At 38.1% G+C, this 15264-nt stretch overlaps 2 protein-coding genes across 2 annotated transcripts in view; both read right to left on the bottom strand.

The window, feature by feature from the left end:
- Positions 1 to 15264, bottom strand: part of NRG1 (neuregulin 1) — a gene marked incomplete at both ends in the record, with an annotated part of 1021509 nt that overhangs the window by 811594 nt on the left and 194651 nt on the right. The gene's annotated exons all lie outside the window — the stretch shown is intronic.
- Positions 795 to 1151, bottom strand: LOC308496648 (large ribosomal subunit protein eL34-like; the record flags this gene model as incomplete). Its single annotated transcript, XM_081046167.1, has 1 exon — positions 795 to 1151. The coding sequence occupies exon 1, from the start codon at positions 1146 to 1148 to the stop codon at positions 795 to 797; it is 354 nt and encodes a 117-aa protein (XP_080902293.1). The 5' UTR covers positions 1149 to 1151.

Raw genomic sequence — 15264 nt, 5'->3', positions numbered from 1 at the left:
GGTAACATTTATGTATCTCCTTCGAATGTATAAATCTTGATAGCCAGAGATGATAAAGGGGAGTTTATTCCAAGTAGCAGCATGAGAAAAGACTGGCAAGACGAGATCTGACCAACTTGAGGGGGACATTCTTTTTATTTCCGAATAGTAGATCAGCTAGATAGATTTTATTTAAACTGCTTGAACAACTAGTACACACCCACTGCATTTGTAGACTATAAACTCCGTGAGGGCAGTGGCTTGTATTCAGCCTTGTGTCACTAAGGTCTAGCACCTTTCATCATAAGACTCTGAAAATCATAGCAATTATGGTAATTGGCTCAGTAAATATCTGTTGAATAAATGAAAGTGTGTTAATTAGTAGGAGAATGTCAAGTTGCAGAGAGAGAAGCTCTGATTTTGGCTCTGTAGAAAATGTAGTCTGATCCACAGCTGGAATAAGTTGGTAGAAGTTAAAAGTCATCTTGAAAATCTAGAAAGATGATGTAAAACTAACAAGATGCAATTTAATAAGGGTAAGTAAAAATCATATATTTATCTTTGTTGAAAAAATGACAAATAAGAGGAAGACCCATTAATGTGATTACTGGGGCCCTTTCCAAACTTCAGGTTCCATGAATGCTTACCTTTAGTAGTACAATTTATCTAGGATTCAGGTAAACAAATAAAATGTCATTTCATTCATTCAGCAAATATTTGTGTAACACAGACATTTTCCTTTATTATTAATTTGTGAACTTCTTTTTCTTAGCCCTTTAATTATTGTTATTACTCAAAAAAAAAGCTTCATTTTTTTATTTAGCTTTCTGACTCTGTGCTTGTGCCTTCAAAACTTTCACAATGATTTTCTGCTCCTCGATAAGGAAAGCATGCTTGATCCTGTCACGCACACATTTAGCACACATCGATACACCATAGGCCATGCTGACATGTTTTTTCGTTTTAGACAACCTCATCAGAACTTTAGGTCTCACAGCACGAACTCCACGGAGTCGGCCTGGGCACGCACCACATGCAGATTTTGGTGCTTTCCCAACCTTCTTGGTATAAAGGTAAACAATTCTATTACCAGGGGTTCGGGACAGCCTAGTTTTGTTAGAAGCTGTATTGTAGGACAGCCTCCTACGGCATGTCAAACGCTGGACCATTCTGAATGCCTGTAGACACCGTCCCCGGAAGAGGACGTTTTGTGAACTTCTTGAGAAGGGTGCCAAGAAATCCACCCACAGTGAATGACACTAAACAGACAGTCAATAACTGTTCATTAAATTAAGAAATGGAGGAACTTCTTCCACCTCACCAATTCTAACATGTACTGTTTAATATTCAGTATTTTTCCATTAAGTAAAATACCACTGGTGTGGAATTTTTGTAGTCCTTGATGTATTTATTTTCAAGAGGAAAATAAGAGTGAATACAAGGAAAGACAAGAGTTAATTCCTCAGGATTCCTACAGCATTATCAGCATCCCCCTCAGGACACATTCCACTCTACCTTACATTAGTTATTTGCAAACAAGATTCTTCTATTATCCTGTAAAGCTCCTTCAGTCCCCAGCTGCAACCTGAGTCCTCTTTGGTGCCTAAAAACATACTTAATCATAATGCGTTGCACACATTAGGCATGAACAAATACTTTTTGAACGTTCAAATTATAAGACAATTAGTATAAGCTTCTGCCAGTGCAACATTACATAAATATAAAATACTAAGGAGAGTGCAAGTAATGAAGTACCTAATATTGCCTAGCCTGAATTCAAGTTTAAAGGAAATTCATCATTTTGTCAATTAAACTTCAGGATGTACAGTAGCCAAGGAACCAAATAGCATCTTCACTGATTTCTGCTCACTTTATATTACTGTATATTGAAACCAAGTTATAAGGTAACTTTAAAATTGACCTGATTTAGAATGTCCTGCCTCTAACTAAGTGGAGATGCAGGAGTATTTGTGAGAAGGCCTTGTGGGCAGTTCTTAGAAAACTCTTGGCTAACGAGATGGGCCTGCCTGGGATTCAAACCTCATATTTAAAGTTTTGCCCGGAGGATGACTTTTAGACTCTATTCCATGGATATCAGCACAATATAATAAAGCCATTTTTATAAATCAGGAAAAAAAAAAAAACTCATTGATCCATTGATTTGCCTTATTTTGAACTTTGTTATATAGACAACATAGTACAATGAGGTGTTATAAACAGATAGTAAATTAAATGGATATTATTGCAGATAAAATCCAATCAGAGAATAGATGTTTGACAGAAAAATAAGGAAATAATCATCAATATCAGGTTTGGTGAGGAAATATAGATTTAAAATGTATTAATTCAAATGCCACATATGACGAGATTTGCCCCGATGGACCACCCAGAGTCATTGGCCAGGTTGCAGTTAAAGAGATTCTAATGTTCCAATTGGGAGCAAAGTGACTTTCTTGACAAAAGTGAAAAAAAAACAAAAAAACACAATCTCCTAAGTCCATGATCTTTATTCACTTCTGCAGATCTAGGATTTTGAAATAGAGCATTTTGTCCTTCCTTCAAAACCAGGCTGTACCTACTTTCAAAAACCTAGTCCTGAATTTCAGAAATAAGAGCTATTGAAGTTGCAAACAGAGTGAGCTGAACTGTAGCAAAGATTACTAAAACACCCCTCACTTAGATAATAACCTAATATATAAAGACCCATTTTAATGGCGCACAAGGGAAATAAGTTAATGGGGAAAAAAGACAAAATGAACCTTTTTATGGGAGGATTTTCCCTAATAAGGTATGAACCCTGGACACTACTGATAGAATTGCATTTAACATACCATGAGTATGTTAATAAGTTTATACAAATATAAAATAAAAGTGACCCCTGAAGGAAAGACTTCTCGAGAGAAAGGGGTAAAGGGAGAATCCATAGAAGCGTTGTTCGTTTTAACCTGTTCTAAGATCTCCAAAACTCACTCTCAATTTTTGTTTTCAGAAACCCATTTGGAAAGAGAAAAGAAAAATATACTCACCACGCCTACAGAAGTACTTTAAGAAGCATTATACCATTTAATACTCACCACAGCCTTTGGGAAGTAGGTTTTATTATCTCCATTTATTGAGGAGTAAAGAAGCTTAAAGGAGTAGCAGCAAAATAGTCATGATGGAAGTAAAATAAGATCACCCTGGATATTTAGTTCATGAAGTCTGCTTTGGAGATGCTTTCCATGTTAAACACAACTATATTCTACTTCTGGGATTTTTTTTTTTTTTTTTTTTTTTTTGCGGAGGGTCAAGGGGCGGGAAAATCCTATCATTATCTACCATTTCAATTCCATGAGTTTATATACCTAGAGGTAAAATAGAAGTGGGGATCATACAATAAAGGGAGCAGATGGGGAGAAGAATCTGCCATCTCCTCAACCAGCCAGTAAGATGATCTCAAGAGCTGCCCACTGCATGCACGAGGGGATGTCACAGGCCATTTTACACTGACAAGACTGCTGATGAGCCTTTAGCATCATTCTGTTCCCCTAACTCCTGAGACAGACAGTTGTGAAAACTACCTGGAGAGCCAGCTCAGCATCCACTTCTCATCCCACCGTGGTCAGCACAGCCTGACATCGGCAGGCAAACACCTGAGTCAGGACCTGACTACCACTTCCCAGCTCTAACACTGAGCTAGTAACTTCAACATTTTGTGCCTAAGTGGCCTTGTCTGTAATAACAGTACCAACCTCATATGGCTGTTGGGAGGATTAAAGGAGTGCATGTGCACGCGTGTGTGTATGCATATATCTGAACAGTACCTGGTAGATAAGCACCCTAAATAGTAGCTGTTATGACATTTATTACTTGTGTAAATGGTATTGGATATGAAGCCCTGGTGTTGCATTAGTCAACGAGAGTACATCTACCACATTGACAATGACCTATCTGAGAAGTTGAAAGCTAAAACCAAAACCAAAACCTTTCCCTATACGCTGTTCAGACACACAAGTGACAGTAGGGGTTTCCTTTTGCAATGAAACTATGACAATCATAACAGTATCATCAAAAGAGACGGCAAGCGGCAGAGTGACTGGAGGTCAGTAATAAAAGGTTTACCTTTTATCCTTAATTGTTGTCATATACACAACCCAGTTATTAGCAATTTGGATTGGAGTTACATGAATGAAACCGTTGTTCACTCCCTCCACCCAATGTGATGGATCAAATCAGAGGAGTAAGCAGACACGTCAGCAAAAAGTACCAGTCATAGGCACACCTTCCCAAGTAACAGAGTGTTAGGCAAGTTCCCTCTTTAAAAGAGACAGCCTTATGAAAGAAGTAGGCCACCATTAGAATAAGAAAAAAATAACAAAGTTCTCATCAGATTATCTGAAAATTGGAGTGATGTTAAGCCATGCAACATTTAGTGACATTACATATTTCTGTGTTCACCTGGAGCTGAAAAAGCAAACTACCCACTGCAAGGGTGAATTGTGAAAAGAGCACTGACACAGTGAGAATACAGCTCTATCCCTTCCAGCTACTACAACAGAAGATTTATAAAACTGCTGCCTCTGTTGTTGGTGAGTTATCATGCCACATTCTCCCCGTATGTGAAAACTAATGGGACAGATGTTGGCTGCAAGGTTCACTGAAAGTCAATATAAAAGGGTTTATTTTAATGGCAGCAAGAACAGAGGTATCCTGCTGTGTACAAACTCTACTTCTGGATGCTTATTCAGAAAACAAACACAACAATTTTAATGGTTTGCTATATCTCTGCGCTAATATGCATAATTTATAGATTTTATTTGAAGACATAAACAATGTTCAATCTTGAAGCCATTTCTCATCGCCCAGAACATCCTACGCAATCTAGGGTTTGGTAGGACTGTCACCTAAGGCAGCTGCTGGTCCACTAGCAGTTAGACGGTAAAACCTTCCCTGACAATGCAGAAAAAAGGAACTAAGCAATAAAATAAAACTTACCCATACATTTTGTCCTATTGACAAGAGCTAAGGTATCTATGTATCTAATTATTCATTAAGTAAATTTCCATTACATTTCTACTACATATCAGATATTGAGCTAGATGCTATAGATAAAAAGGCATGTTTCCTGGCCTCAGGAAGCACTCAGTCTAGTTGGGGGAGACAACAACCCAGAAATTACCACTTAGAGCATTATGTACTAGGATACAGATACAGCAAGAAGTGGGATGGGGTAGAGGGTTAGTGGAACCTGATGGTCACACAACGATTTTCGGAAGAGCTTATCAATCCATAGTCTTGGTGTCTATATTGTTTAGTTTCCATTAAATTAAACCTCCTACAACTAAAATAGAAGGATTTGGGAATGGAAAGAAATGGCTGCATGGGGTGCAACTGATTTAAACCCATGAAGTCAGTTTGTTGCATATTAATTTAGATCCAGATGTAGGGAGAAAACAAGCATTTAGCAATGCTAACAGTGAATAGTAAGTACATGACCTTAAACAAATTTGTCTACAAAAATGTACATAAATCAAATATGACAGGTATAAGTGAATGTGTAAGTAGCTGGTCATATCCAAGTGATGCTATGAGAGAATGGTCTTTATTGAGAAGCCAGATAAAAATCAGGATAACCAAAACTGATAAGAGTTTTTATTCACTAGCCAGGGCACTTAGTGTGGGGACAGAGCCCCAGAAAGCAGTTTCCAGGCTCTCGGCCTCACATAGTAAGGTGCTGGATCAGGTAGTAAATGGCCATCAACTGTGATCAGATGGCCATCAGCTGTGGCTAGTTGGCCGTCAGCTGTAACCAGTGAGCCATTGGCCACTAATATAACTGCTGTGGCTACACTAGCAAAAAAATGGGGGCTAGCAAGAGCGGATTGCAGAGAGGCAGATGCTGCCAGAGAGAATATAGTGATATGACTCCCTTACTTATGGGTCCGTGAGTGTTCCTTTTTGGCCTCACCATGTCCTGCGTTCTTATGTGGGGAGCGGGACCGGAGATCCCGCAGGCCACCCTGCACGACACATGGCATAGTTGGCAGGATACGGTGCTGGCCAAAGCTTTCCGAAGGGCAGTGGAGCAGTTTGTGCATATGAAAGCTCAGTCTGAGGAAGACCAGGAGGAGCAGCTGCCAGAGATCTTGATCCCTGTGGAGGGGTGGGAAGATCTGAATGGTTCCCCAACCAGCAGAGGCTGGAGAAAGCGAAGGTTGATGCCACTCTGTGGGCTGGGAACTGCTTACTGAGGCAGCCCGGATGCAGGACTTGTAGTCCCAGGAGGAAACGCTTGCTGAGTCCTCCGTGGAAGATAACGGTGTGGTCAAGGTCGTCCCTCACGCCCAGGACAGCCCTGGCGAATGACTATGGACTATGGGGAATTGCCTTCCATCCCTAATTTAATGGACTACTTGACTGTTTGGGAACATACCACCATGTAGTGGAACTGGCGGATGTTTGCTTTTGTGTTCATGACTGGCCGCCATTGAGAATATGTAAGCACCTTGACTGTGAGCCGCTGTTGTTCCAGCACAGTACCCCAAGAGGCCCAGAGAGAGAGTGGCAGTGCCCTGAGAGCCCTGGCTGTGTCCAGGAAGTCTGGCTGAGCGCAGAGAGAGTGGCAGTGCCCTGAGAGCCCTGGCTGAGCCCAGGAAGTCTGGCTGAGCGCAGAGAGAGTGGCAGTGCCCTGAGAGCCCTGACTGAGCCCAGGAAGTCTGGCTGTGCCCAGAAGTACTGCGGTGGTGCCCTGAGAAACCATGGCTGTGCCCGGGGAGACAGGCGGTACCCTAAGAAGCCCAGGAAGTCTGGCTGTGCCGAGAAGTACTGGTGGTGCCCTGAGAAACCCTGACTGTGCTCAGAGAGCCTGTCTATGACCAGGATATTGCATTCACCTCCAGGCTCCTCACACAGGGACCCTCGCGGAAGACGCTTGTCATGTTGATTGTGAGGCGAGACCCTGTAGGGGTGGAGTGTGGGGACAGAGTCCCAGAAAGCAGTTTCCAGGCTCTTGGCCTCACATAGAAAGGTGCTGGATCGGGTAGTAAATGGCCATTAACTGTGATCAGATGGCCATCAGCTGTGGCTAGTTGGCCGTTAGCTGTAACCCATAAGCCATTGGCCACTAATATAACTGCTGTGGCTACACTAGCAAAAAAAATGGGGGCTAGCAAAAGCAGATTGCAGAGAGGCGGATGCCGCCAGTGAGAATATAGTGATATAACTCCCCTACTTATGGCTCCGTGGGTGTTCCCTTTTGGCTTCACCATGTCCTGCGTTCTTATGTGGGGACCAGGACCAGAGACCCCGCCTGACACCCTGCACGACACCTAGGAACCCTTTTTCTACCTATTAGTCATGTGTCCTGGGGTAAATCAATCACTTCTAGCCTGTGAACCCCAATGTCCCCACTATGAAATGAGGAGCTTTGACAAGATTAGGTTTTCAAGCTCTGCAATGGTCATTCAGAGATGGTATGGAAGGAGGAGGATTGGGAGGGGGCCATAGCCAGTGGATACCTCTGTATCTTATACATATTATAGCTATCAGAGGAGCTGCTTCTGGAGGACATGGAGAGGGATCTTGTCTTGAATATCACTGAAGGACATGGTCTCTGAAATCCTTTGGAGCCCTGGTATTATCTGGGTATATGGGCTACTCTCTAAATCTTGGAAATGCAAAGAGAATGAGGAAGGTCATAATCCCTTGAATTATTTGCAATTTGGTATTAGTATGAATTTTTAAAATCAGGAATTGATATACTTGGTAAAATAAAGTATCCCTTATATACCTGAAATTAAAGGTTTGGGTGGCTAGCACCTTCTTAATTTATTATTGTTAAAGTTTCATGTTTCTTAGATGTCACCCAAACCATAAGTTGTCAAATATAATAGGCTGGCATTGTTTTCTGGTCTACTCTCCTGGCTTGGTTTTTGTATATGCTGGATGTCTGCAGACGGTATCTTAAAATAGCCAACTTACTGACTTCCTTGCCTTCACCTCGTAATTCCTTTTCCATGTTTCTGCCCAAAAAATCTTGCTGTGGTAAAAATTGTTTTCATGACTCCTCAGTATCTACGGGTTAAAGTCCAAATTATTTAGAATGGTGTGCAGGAACCTCCATAATTGAGTACTTGCTACCTCTCCAGCCTGGATACTTGCAATACCCATCCCATCCTAAACTACAGAAGTTCCCTCAAAGTACCATGGCATTCTAAGCATATGTAGGGTCCACCCAGCATGCCTCCCACTCCTGCCTTTCTGGTAAATCAGCTACTCATCTTTCAAAACTTGTTTAATCATCACATCTTCAGCAATTACTGAAGCAATCACATCCTCAGCAATTGGCAAGAACTGAGCATTCCTTCTTTTGAGATTCAACTACACCTTAGGCAGGCACACTATAGTAGCTTCAAAACTTTATTGTAAACCTACTAACCAGACACCTCCTTGAGAGAAGAGATTCTAATTTGTCTTTGAATCCCCATAGCCTAGTATAATGTCTGGCACTTAGTAGGTATTCCAAAACATACGTTGAATGTAGAAGCCAATATGAATGAATGAATGAATGAATGAATGAATGCTAAACCAAACTAAAAGAATAAAGCATACGTCCCACTTAAAAGAAACATGGCTGTGTGGAAACTGAAAGCGTGCCTCTCAATAGTTCTGCAGTAGCCTCTCCCCTCCCTCTTCCTGTCTGTATACTACACAGCACCTAGCAGGGTGATACAAACTATTAGGTGCCCCACAGTTATCAAATGAAGGATGCTCGCTGACAGAAAATGCGTAACCATCCTAAATAGTAAGAAAAGTAGATCAGTGAAAATATTTCTGAGTGTGTGAGAGAGAGAGGGTGTGTGACTGTATGTGTGAGTGTGTGTGTGTGCGCACTCATGCTTTTCCATCTGAGAGTTGGAAAAAACAATCTTCCTATGCCATTGGGGTGGAAGATAATGGATTAAGCTCCAAGCATGACTAAATGATGTGAGGTCAGAGTAAGATTTCCTATTTGGTACAAAGTAGCCAAATTATATTTGGATGAAAACAAGAGAGACCAAGGCAGGGCTCAGGTGGAATACAGTCAGACTTGGCTGGGTGGAAGGGAGACTATATTACTTAATGTGCCGATGTTTCTTTTCTTGAAAGGAATTTTAATGTTTCCATTTTACTCAGACAAAGAAAGAGAGAAGATCACATTTGACCTTTTCCTTCTCCACAGATGATTTATCTTATTTAAATAGCCTGCACCTGGACCATCTCATTGATGTATGTGCTGTAATCCGTGCCTACAATTTACTGGCTGTCTTGTCATTGCATTTGCAACAGGACCATCACAAATTGGAGTAAGTCATTTTGCCCATCACCTTGATACTAAATTTAGGCCACATATATTTTCTTAAATTGTTTATTACTTGATTTGTACAGTTGTTTGTCCTTTTCTACATGACACAGTGTGTGCCCATTTGCTTTACTTCAGAGACACTCAGAATATTTGGTTTAGGCGGGTCCCTTTACAAAACACTTCTGTTTTTCTAAACTACTCTTCACATTGGACTTGGGAATGTTCTCCCATTCTGGAGACCAGTATCTGGTTCCTTATCTTCCTAGCGCTCTCTAAGAGGAGCACAGTCCCATCCCTGCAGCTTCACAGGAAATGGCCAGCCACCTTGGCTTTGCTCATGAGAGACAAGGAAAAATGAGCAGCCATAGGCAGAGCAAGAAGAAGCTGAAAGTGTTTTTACTAAGTATTTCCATGTTTTAGACACTGATATTTTCATCTTTCCTCAAATACATTTTCTGTTTTTATTTTGTGATTGATTGGAATATAAAATGTAATTTGGGCATAAACAGTTGAAAAGAGAGAGTGAGCTACTTTGTGACATAAAACATCTTGCTCAAAAATAAAACAGCACGAAGGGAAAAGGCTTTCCCATTTGGGCACAGAAAAGGATATTCTTGACTTGTATCCCAGCAGGTTTAGCAATTTTATATGGCTGGACATTATTCTCCTTTTCCATCACTAGAGAATTCCACAATAACACAACTACATAATATGAGCGATAATGGCCCGTTCCTTTGAAACAAAAAGCACAAACATATACACAAATAGCAACAGACAAAGAAATTTCTTTTCTTTGTGGCTGTATTACCAGCTATTATCATTTGACACTTTGCTCTTTTGATGTGCACATTTGCTTTAACTCAGGGAAAAGAAGTAATTACCACTAAATTCACAACAGCAACCACTGGGATTCCTAAATTGAACAAGAAGTGAGAAAGAACAGTGAACAAAGAAAGGATGAGCAGAGAATGAATAAAACTTAAAAACAATAAGGCTTTTGAAATTATGAAGTTAAAAAAATAATAACCCTATGGAGATCATAAAATCATTATCATAGATGTTGAAACAGTACTTAATAAAATTCAAATTGATTCTTGATTTTAAAAAAACACACATAAGAAAATAGTCCTGTTTCAATCTAAAAGTCAGTCTTATGTTTCAATAATGAGAGACAAGGAAAAATGAGAAGCCATAGGCTGGGAAAATCTGGACTTTTTCCAACTGAAATAAGGAACAATAAAAAATTGCCCAAACATTTTACTATGGCTTACCTAGTTCTGGAGGAAATATTGAATACAGTTAGACCACAGAAAGAAAGTAAAGGCATTAAAAATTGAAAAGTTAGAGGTAAAATAGATCTACTATTTGTAGATTTATACTTGGGTACTTGGAAAACATATGAGAATCACTTGCCACAATATTACAAAACAAAGATAATTCTGCAGGATCCAAAGTTAATATACAAAAGATAATAGCTTCCATATACACAAGCAAGACCCCATTTCAAAGGCATGAAAACGATAATGTGGGAATAAATTAAACAATAAGTGCATCAGATCTATTGGAGGAAAACCACAAAACACTGCCAGAGGACCCAAAAAAAATACTTAAAATGGAAAGGCATACCATGTTTCCAGATAGAAATACTCAACACCATTTATATATCTCTAAATCAGTCTTGAAATTTAACAGAATTTGTTCTGGAAATAGATAAGCTGTGTCTAAATTTCATAAGGAAAAATGAGTAAGAATGGTGAGGAACGGTCAGTAAAAACTATAATAATGGGAGAATATTATTATAATATATCAAAACAAGAGGTACTGTTAAGACTAAACATATTTCATGGGGCAGACAACAAGGTAAGATATAGATTCAAATATGAATTAAAATTTGATATGTGATAAAGGTAGAATCTCAAATAAGTGGAGAAAATATGGATTACTTAGTAAATGATATTAAGACAACTGGGTTGTCATTTAGAAGTCAAAAACTGTTTAAGTCATACTTTTCATCTTTAGGATAAATTCCAAATAAGTTAAAATAATTATTGTATACTCTCAAAATAAGGAGGTTCTTTTTAAATTATGACTCAAATCAGAATCTATAAAAGAAAATACTGGTACAATTATTTACATAGGAATTTATAATTTCTATATGGTAAACACCATCAAAAGCAAAATGAAGAAGACAAACAAGCTAAAGAAAATATCTGCATTCTGTTTGTGATATATACATATATTTTTTTTCTCACCTAATATATAAAAGCTCCTATAAATCAATAACAAAAAATACTGATGAAAAGGGGAAAAGTATATAAGCATATTTCACAGAAAATAAAACACATATGGCCCTTGTGCATATGGTAACTCATTCATAATAAGAAAAATGAAAATTAAAACTACAATGAGATTCTTTTCACTTATCATAATAGTAAGGATCAACCAGTGTGATAACACATTGGATAGATGAGGGCATGTAGATTATAGATTGCTGATGAGACTATAAAATCATGTCGCATCTCTATGGACAGAGGTTTGTCTTATTTATCAAAATTAAAAATGCACAGACACCATTTGACACACCATAGTGTTTTCATTTATAGAGGTTATCCTACAGATATATTTGCACACGTGGAAATTATAAATATGCAGCATTATTCACGGCAACATTGCTTTTAAGAGAAAACTTTAGAAAGTAAATGCCCATCAATAGGGGATTCATTAAATAAACTATGTTTGATACTTGTATGTACAATGGAATTCTGTGCAACTACTTAAAAGTAAACTCTTTGTGTATTCATATGGAAAAAATTTCCAGGATACACTTTTAATGAAAGAAAAAATGAATGTGCAGAGCAGTGTGCATGATATCCTACCACTTGTTTTAAAAGAGGAGAGAACAATACATATTTGTATACATGTAAAATATCTAAAAGACTGAAACGATATACAAAGAAATAACAACCATTCCCTTTGGGGAGGGAAATCAATGGCTAAGAAACAGGGATAGGAAGAAAACTTTACTTTAAACCCTTTGACCATAGTATGCATGTAAACTTGTTCATTAATGACCTATTTTATAATTACAAACTTTAAAATAAAGATGACAAAAGAAGTCACAATTTAATTCAAAATGTATTTTCTGTTACAATATAAGCAAGGTCCTACCAAAATAATCTTAAATTAAAATCTGAAATTTCAAAAAACCATTAAAAAATATTTAAGTCTCAAAGGAAGAAACGATGGACTAGAAGTCGAGAAACAAGGATTCCAGGCTTAAGTTTATCTCTTTTCAAATTCTGGCTCTAGAGTCCCCTAAAATGAAATGAATATGTTGGATTTGATAAACTCTAAGGTCCCATTCAGGGCTAAACTAGTATTCTAGACATATGTTATACAATAAGGTCATCCCTAGCCGTGTGGCTATTTAAATTTAAATTTAATTTAGTTAAAATTAAATAAACTAAAAAAGTCTGTTCCTCAGTTGTACTCGCCAAATGCCAAGTGCTCAGTAACCAAATGTGAACAGTGGCATTGGACAGAACAGACATAGAATATTTCCATCATGAATGAAACTTCTATTAGACAATGCTGTTCTAGGCTCCGTAAAGAGGGGTAACAGTTTAGTATATAACATTATGTGATACAACAAGAGAGTTAACTGAGAAGGAAAAAGCATCTGCCCTCTTCCTAGTACACACACACACACACACACACACACACACACACACACACACGTATGTATCCTGGTATACATGTATACCAGGACATGTGGTTGAAATGAATATCAAGGGCAACTATAATGGGAAAAATATGCTATTAAAAGGCAATATACAGCCTGAGGGGTATGTGAAAGAAAGACCACAATCTAGGCCTGATGACACTGATGAATTTGAATCCACTTATGTACTCACCTGGGTCTGATAACCCAAGTTGTGAAAGCATATTCTTATCCATCATTATCATCTCTGAAATATCAAACATCTTCTACACTATAGCCATTTCCTGTTTTATTGTAGCTTACTATATATAAATGAGGCTAAACACGATTCTTAGTCTAGGACACAGATAAACTATACATTTTCAAACCAGCTAGCATGCTAACCAGTCATCCAAAGGGTGTTTTTTTTCTAAATAATTAGAGTCTAGAGGACACGTGCTATTTTACTTAAGTAATGATAATTAATGGTGGACTCAGGTTAGCTATGTGACTTGGCAAGTTATGTAACAGGAATGATATTTTATACATAGTGGTAATAGTTCCTACCTCACAGATTTGTGGAAAGTAAAAGAGAAATATATGTAAAGAATTTAGTATACTGGCACACACTAAGTACTCATTAAACGGTACTATTAAAAAGAATTCCACAATGTATGTTTTATATAAATGTTGTGATACAGCAACAACATTTTTTTAATTAAAGTTTATTGGGGTGACAATTTTTAGTAAAGTTACATAGATTTCAGGTATACAATTCTGTATTACATCATCTATAAATCCCACTGTGTGTTCACCACCAAGAGTCAGTTCTCCTTCCATCACCATATATTTGCTTCACCTTACCCTCATCTCCCACCCCCCACCCCCCTTACCCTCTGGTAACCACTAAACTATTGTCTGTGTCTATGAGTTTTTGTTTCTCATTTGTTTGTCTTGTTCTTTTGTTGTTTTTGGTTTATATACCACATATCAGTGAAATCATAGGGTTCTCTGCTTTTTCTGTCTGACTTATTTTGCTTAGCATTATATTCTCAAGGTCCATCCATATTGTGACAAATTTCATCATGTGTCCTATTTCATCTTTTCTTACCGCTGAATAGTATTCCATTATATATATATATATATATATATATATATATATATATATATATATATATATATAACAACTTCTTTATCCAATCATCTATCAAAGGACACTTTGGTTGTTTCCATGTCTTGGCAGCAGCAATATTAATTAGTAATAAGAGCATGCTCTTAATATGTATTGACTTTAGACCATTTACAAGATAGAAAACACACTCTGTGTTGCCTTCAAATGCTTGTGATTTTTTAGGCAGACAGGAAAGTTAGACAGGCGCTGAAAGTACAATGACACAAGACTTGGTATACAACAAGCTTCTGGAATAAATCTGATACAACCAGTAGCCATGGCAATGGGTAGGGACAAGACAAAAAGAGTCATCCAACCACTGAAAAATAAGACCTACTGGGGATGTTAAGCGATTTTGTTTGCTGGTTTATATGTGCATACAGATTAATTGCTTCATACAAGAAGACTGGTTTCTGCCCTGTTTTATTAAAAAATAAAATTTCTGTGTGTGCATGTGTGGGTGTATGTAAGTATGTGTGATTTCCAATTTTTTATAAAAATGAGTGGTTCTACCAAATCAGATTAATGGTGTGGGCTTGATGTCATATGGTTGGCTAATGTTTAGCTAACTGGCAACCTTCAGTAGGAGATGGCAGACAACAAAAATACATGCTGAGAGCGCATGAGTAAAATTAATGCTAGGAAAGGTTTAAATCACGCTTGCTCATGGCACCTCACATCATTGCACTTAATAAGAACAGGCATCAGTTTTTGAAATATGTCCAGATTTTTAGATCTCACCTGCAACGCAGCCCAGAAGGGCTGACTTTTACCTGAGCCAAATACAATGATGTTGGGTGAAAACACCTTCCCTACTGACTTGCCAAAATGTCTACATTCGCCAGTGTTGGGAAACTCATTGCTTTGAAGCCTAAAGTAATTTCTGTTAAAATTTGAATCAGTTCCCTCATAGAGTTAACCCACGTGTACCTGCTATGGAATGAGTAGTAGGATTTTACAAAATATCATATATTCACATGAAATCATGAGGCACACTTCAGGAAACAAAGCACCAAGAAAATCCAAAAATGGCACAAGGGTTTTTGCTATGTAGAGGATAGACACTGAAGAATACAAACAACAGGGCACGTG

The sequence above is a fragment of the Rhinolophus hipposideros genome (assembly GCF_964194185.1).
Source record: "Rhinolophus hipposideros genome assembly, chromosome: 4".
NCBI classification, from domain to species: Eukaryota; Metazoa; Chordata; class Mammalia; order Chiroptera; family Rhinolophidae; genus Rhinolophus; species Rhinolophus hipposideros.
This window is presented reverse-complemented; position numbering and strand designations above follow the sequence as displayed.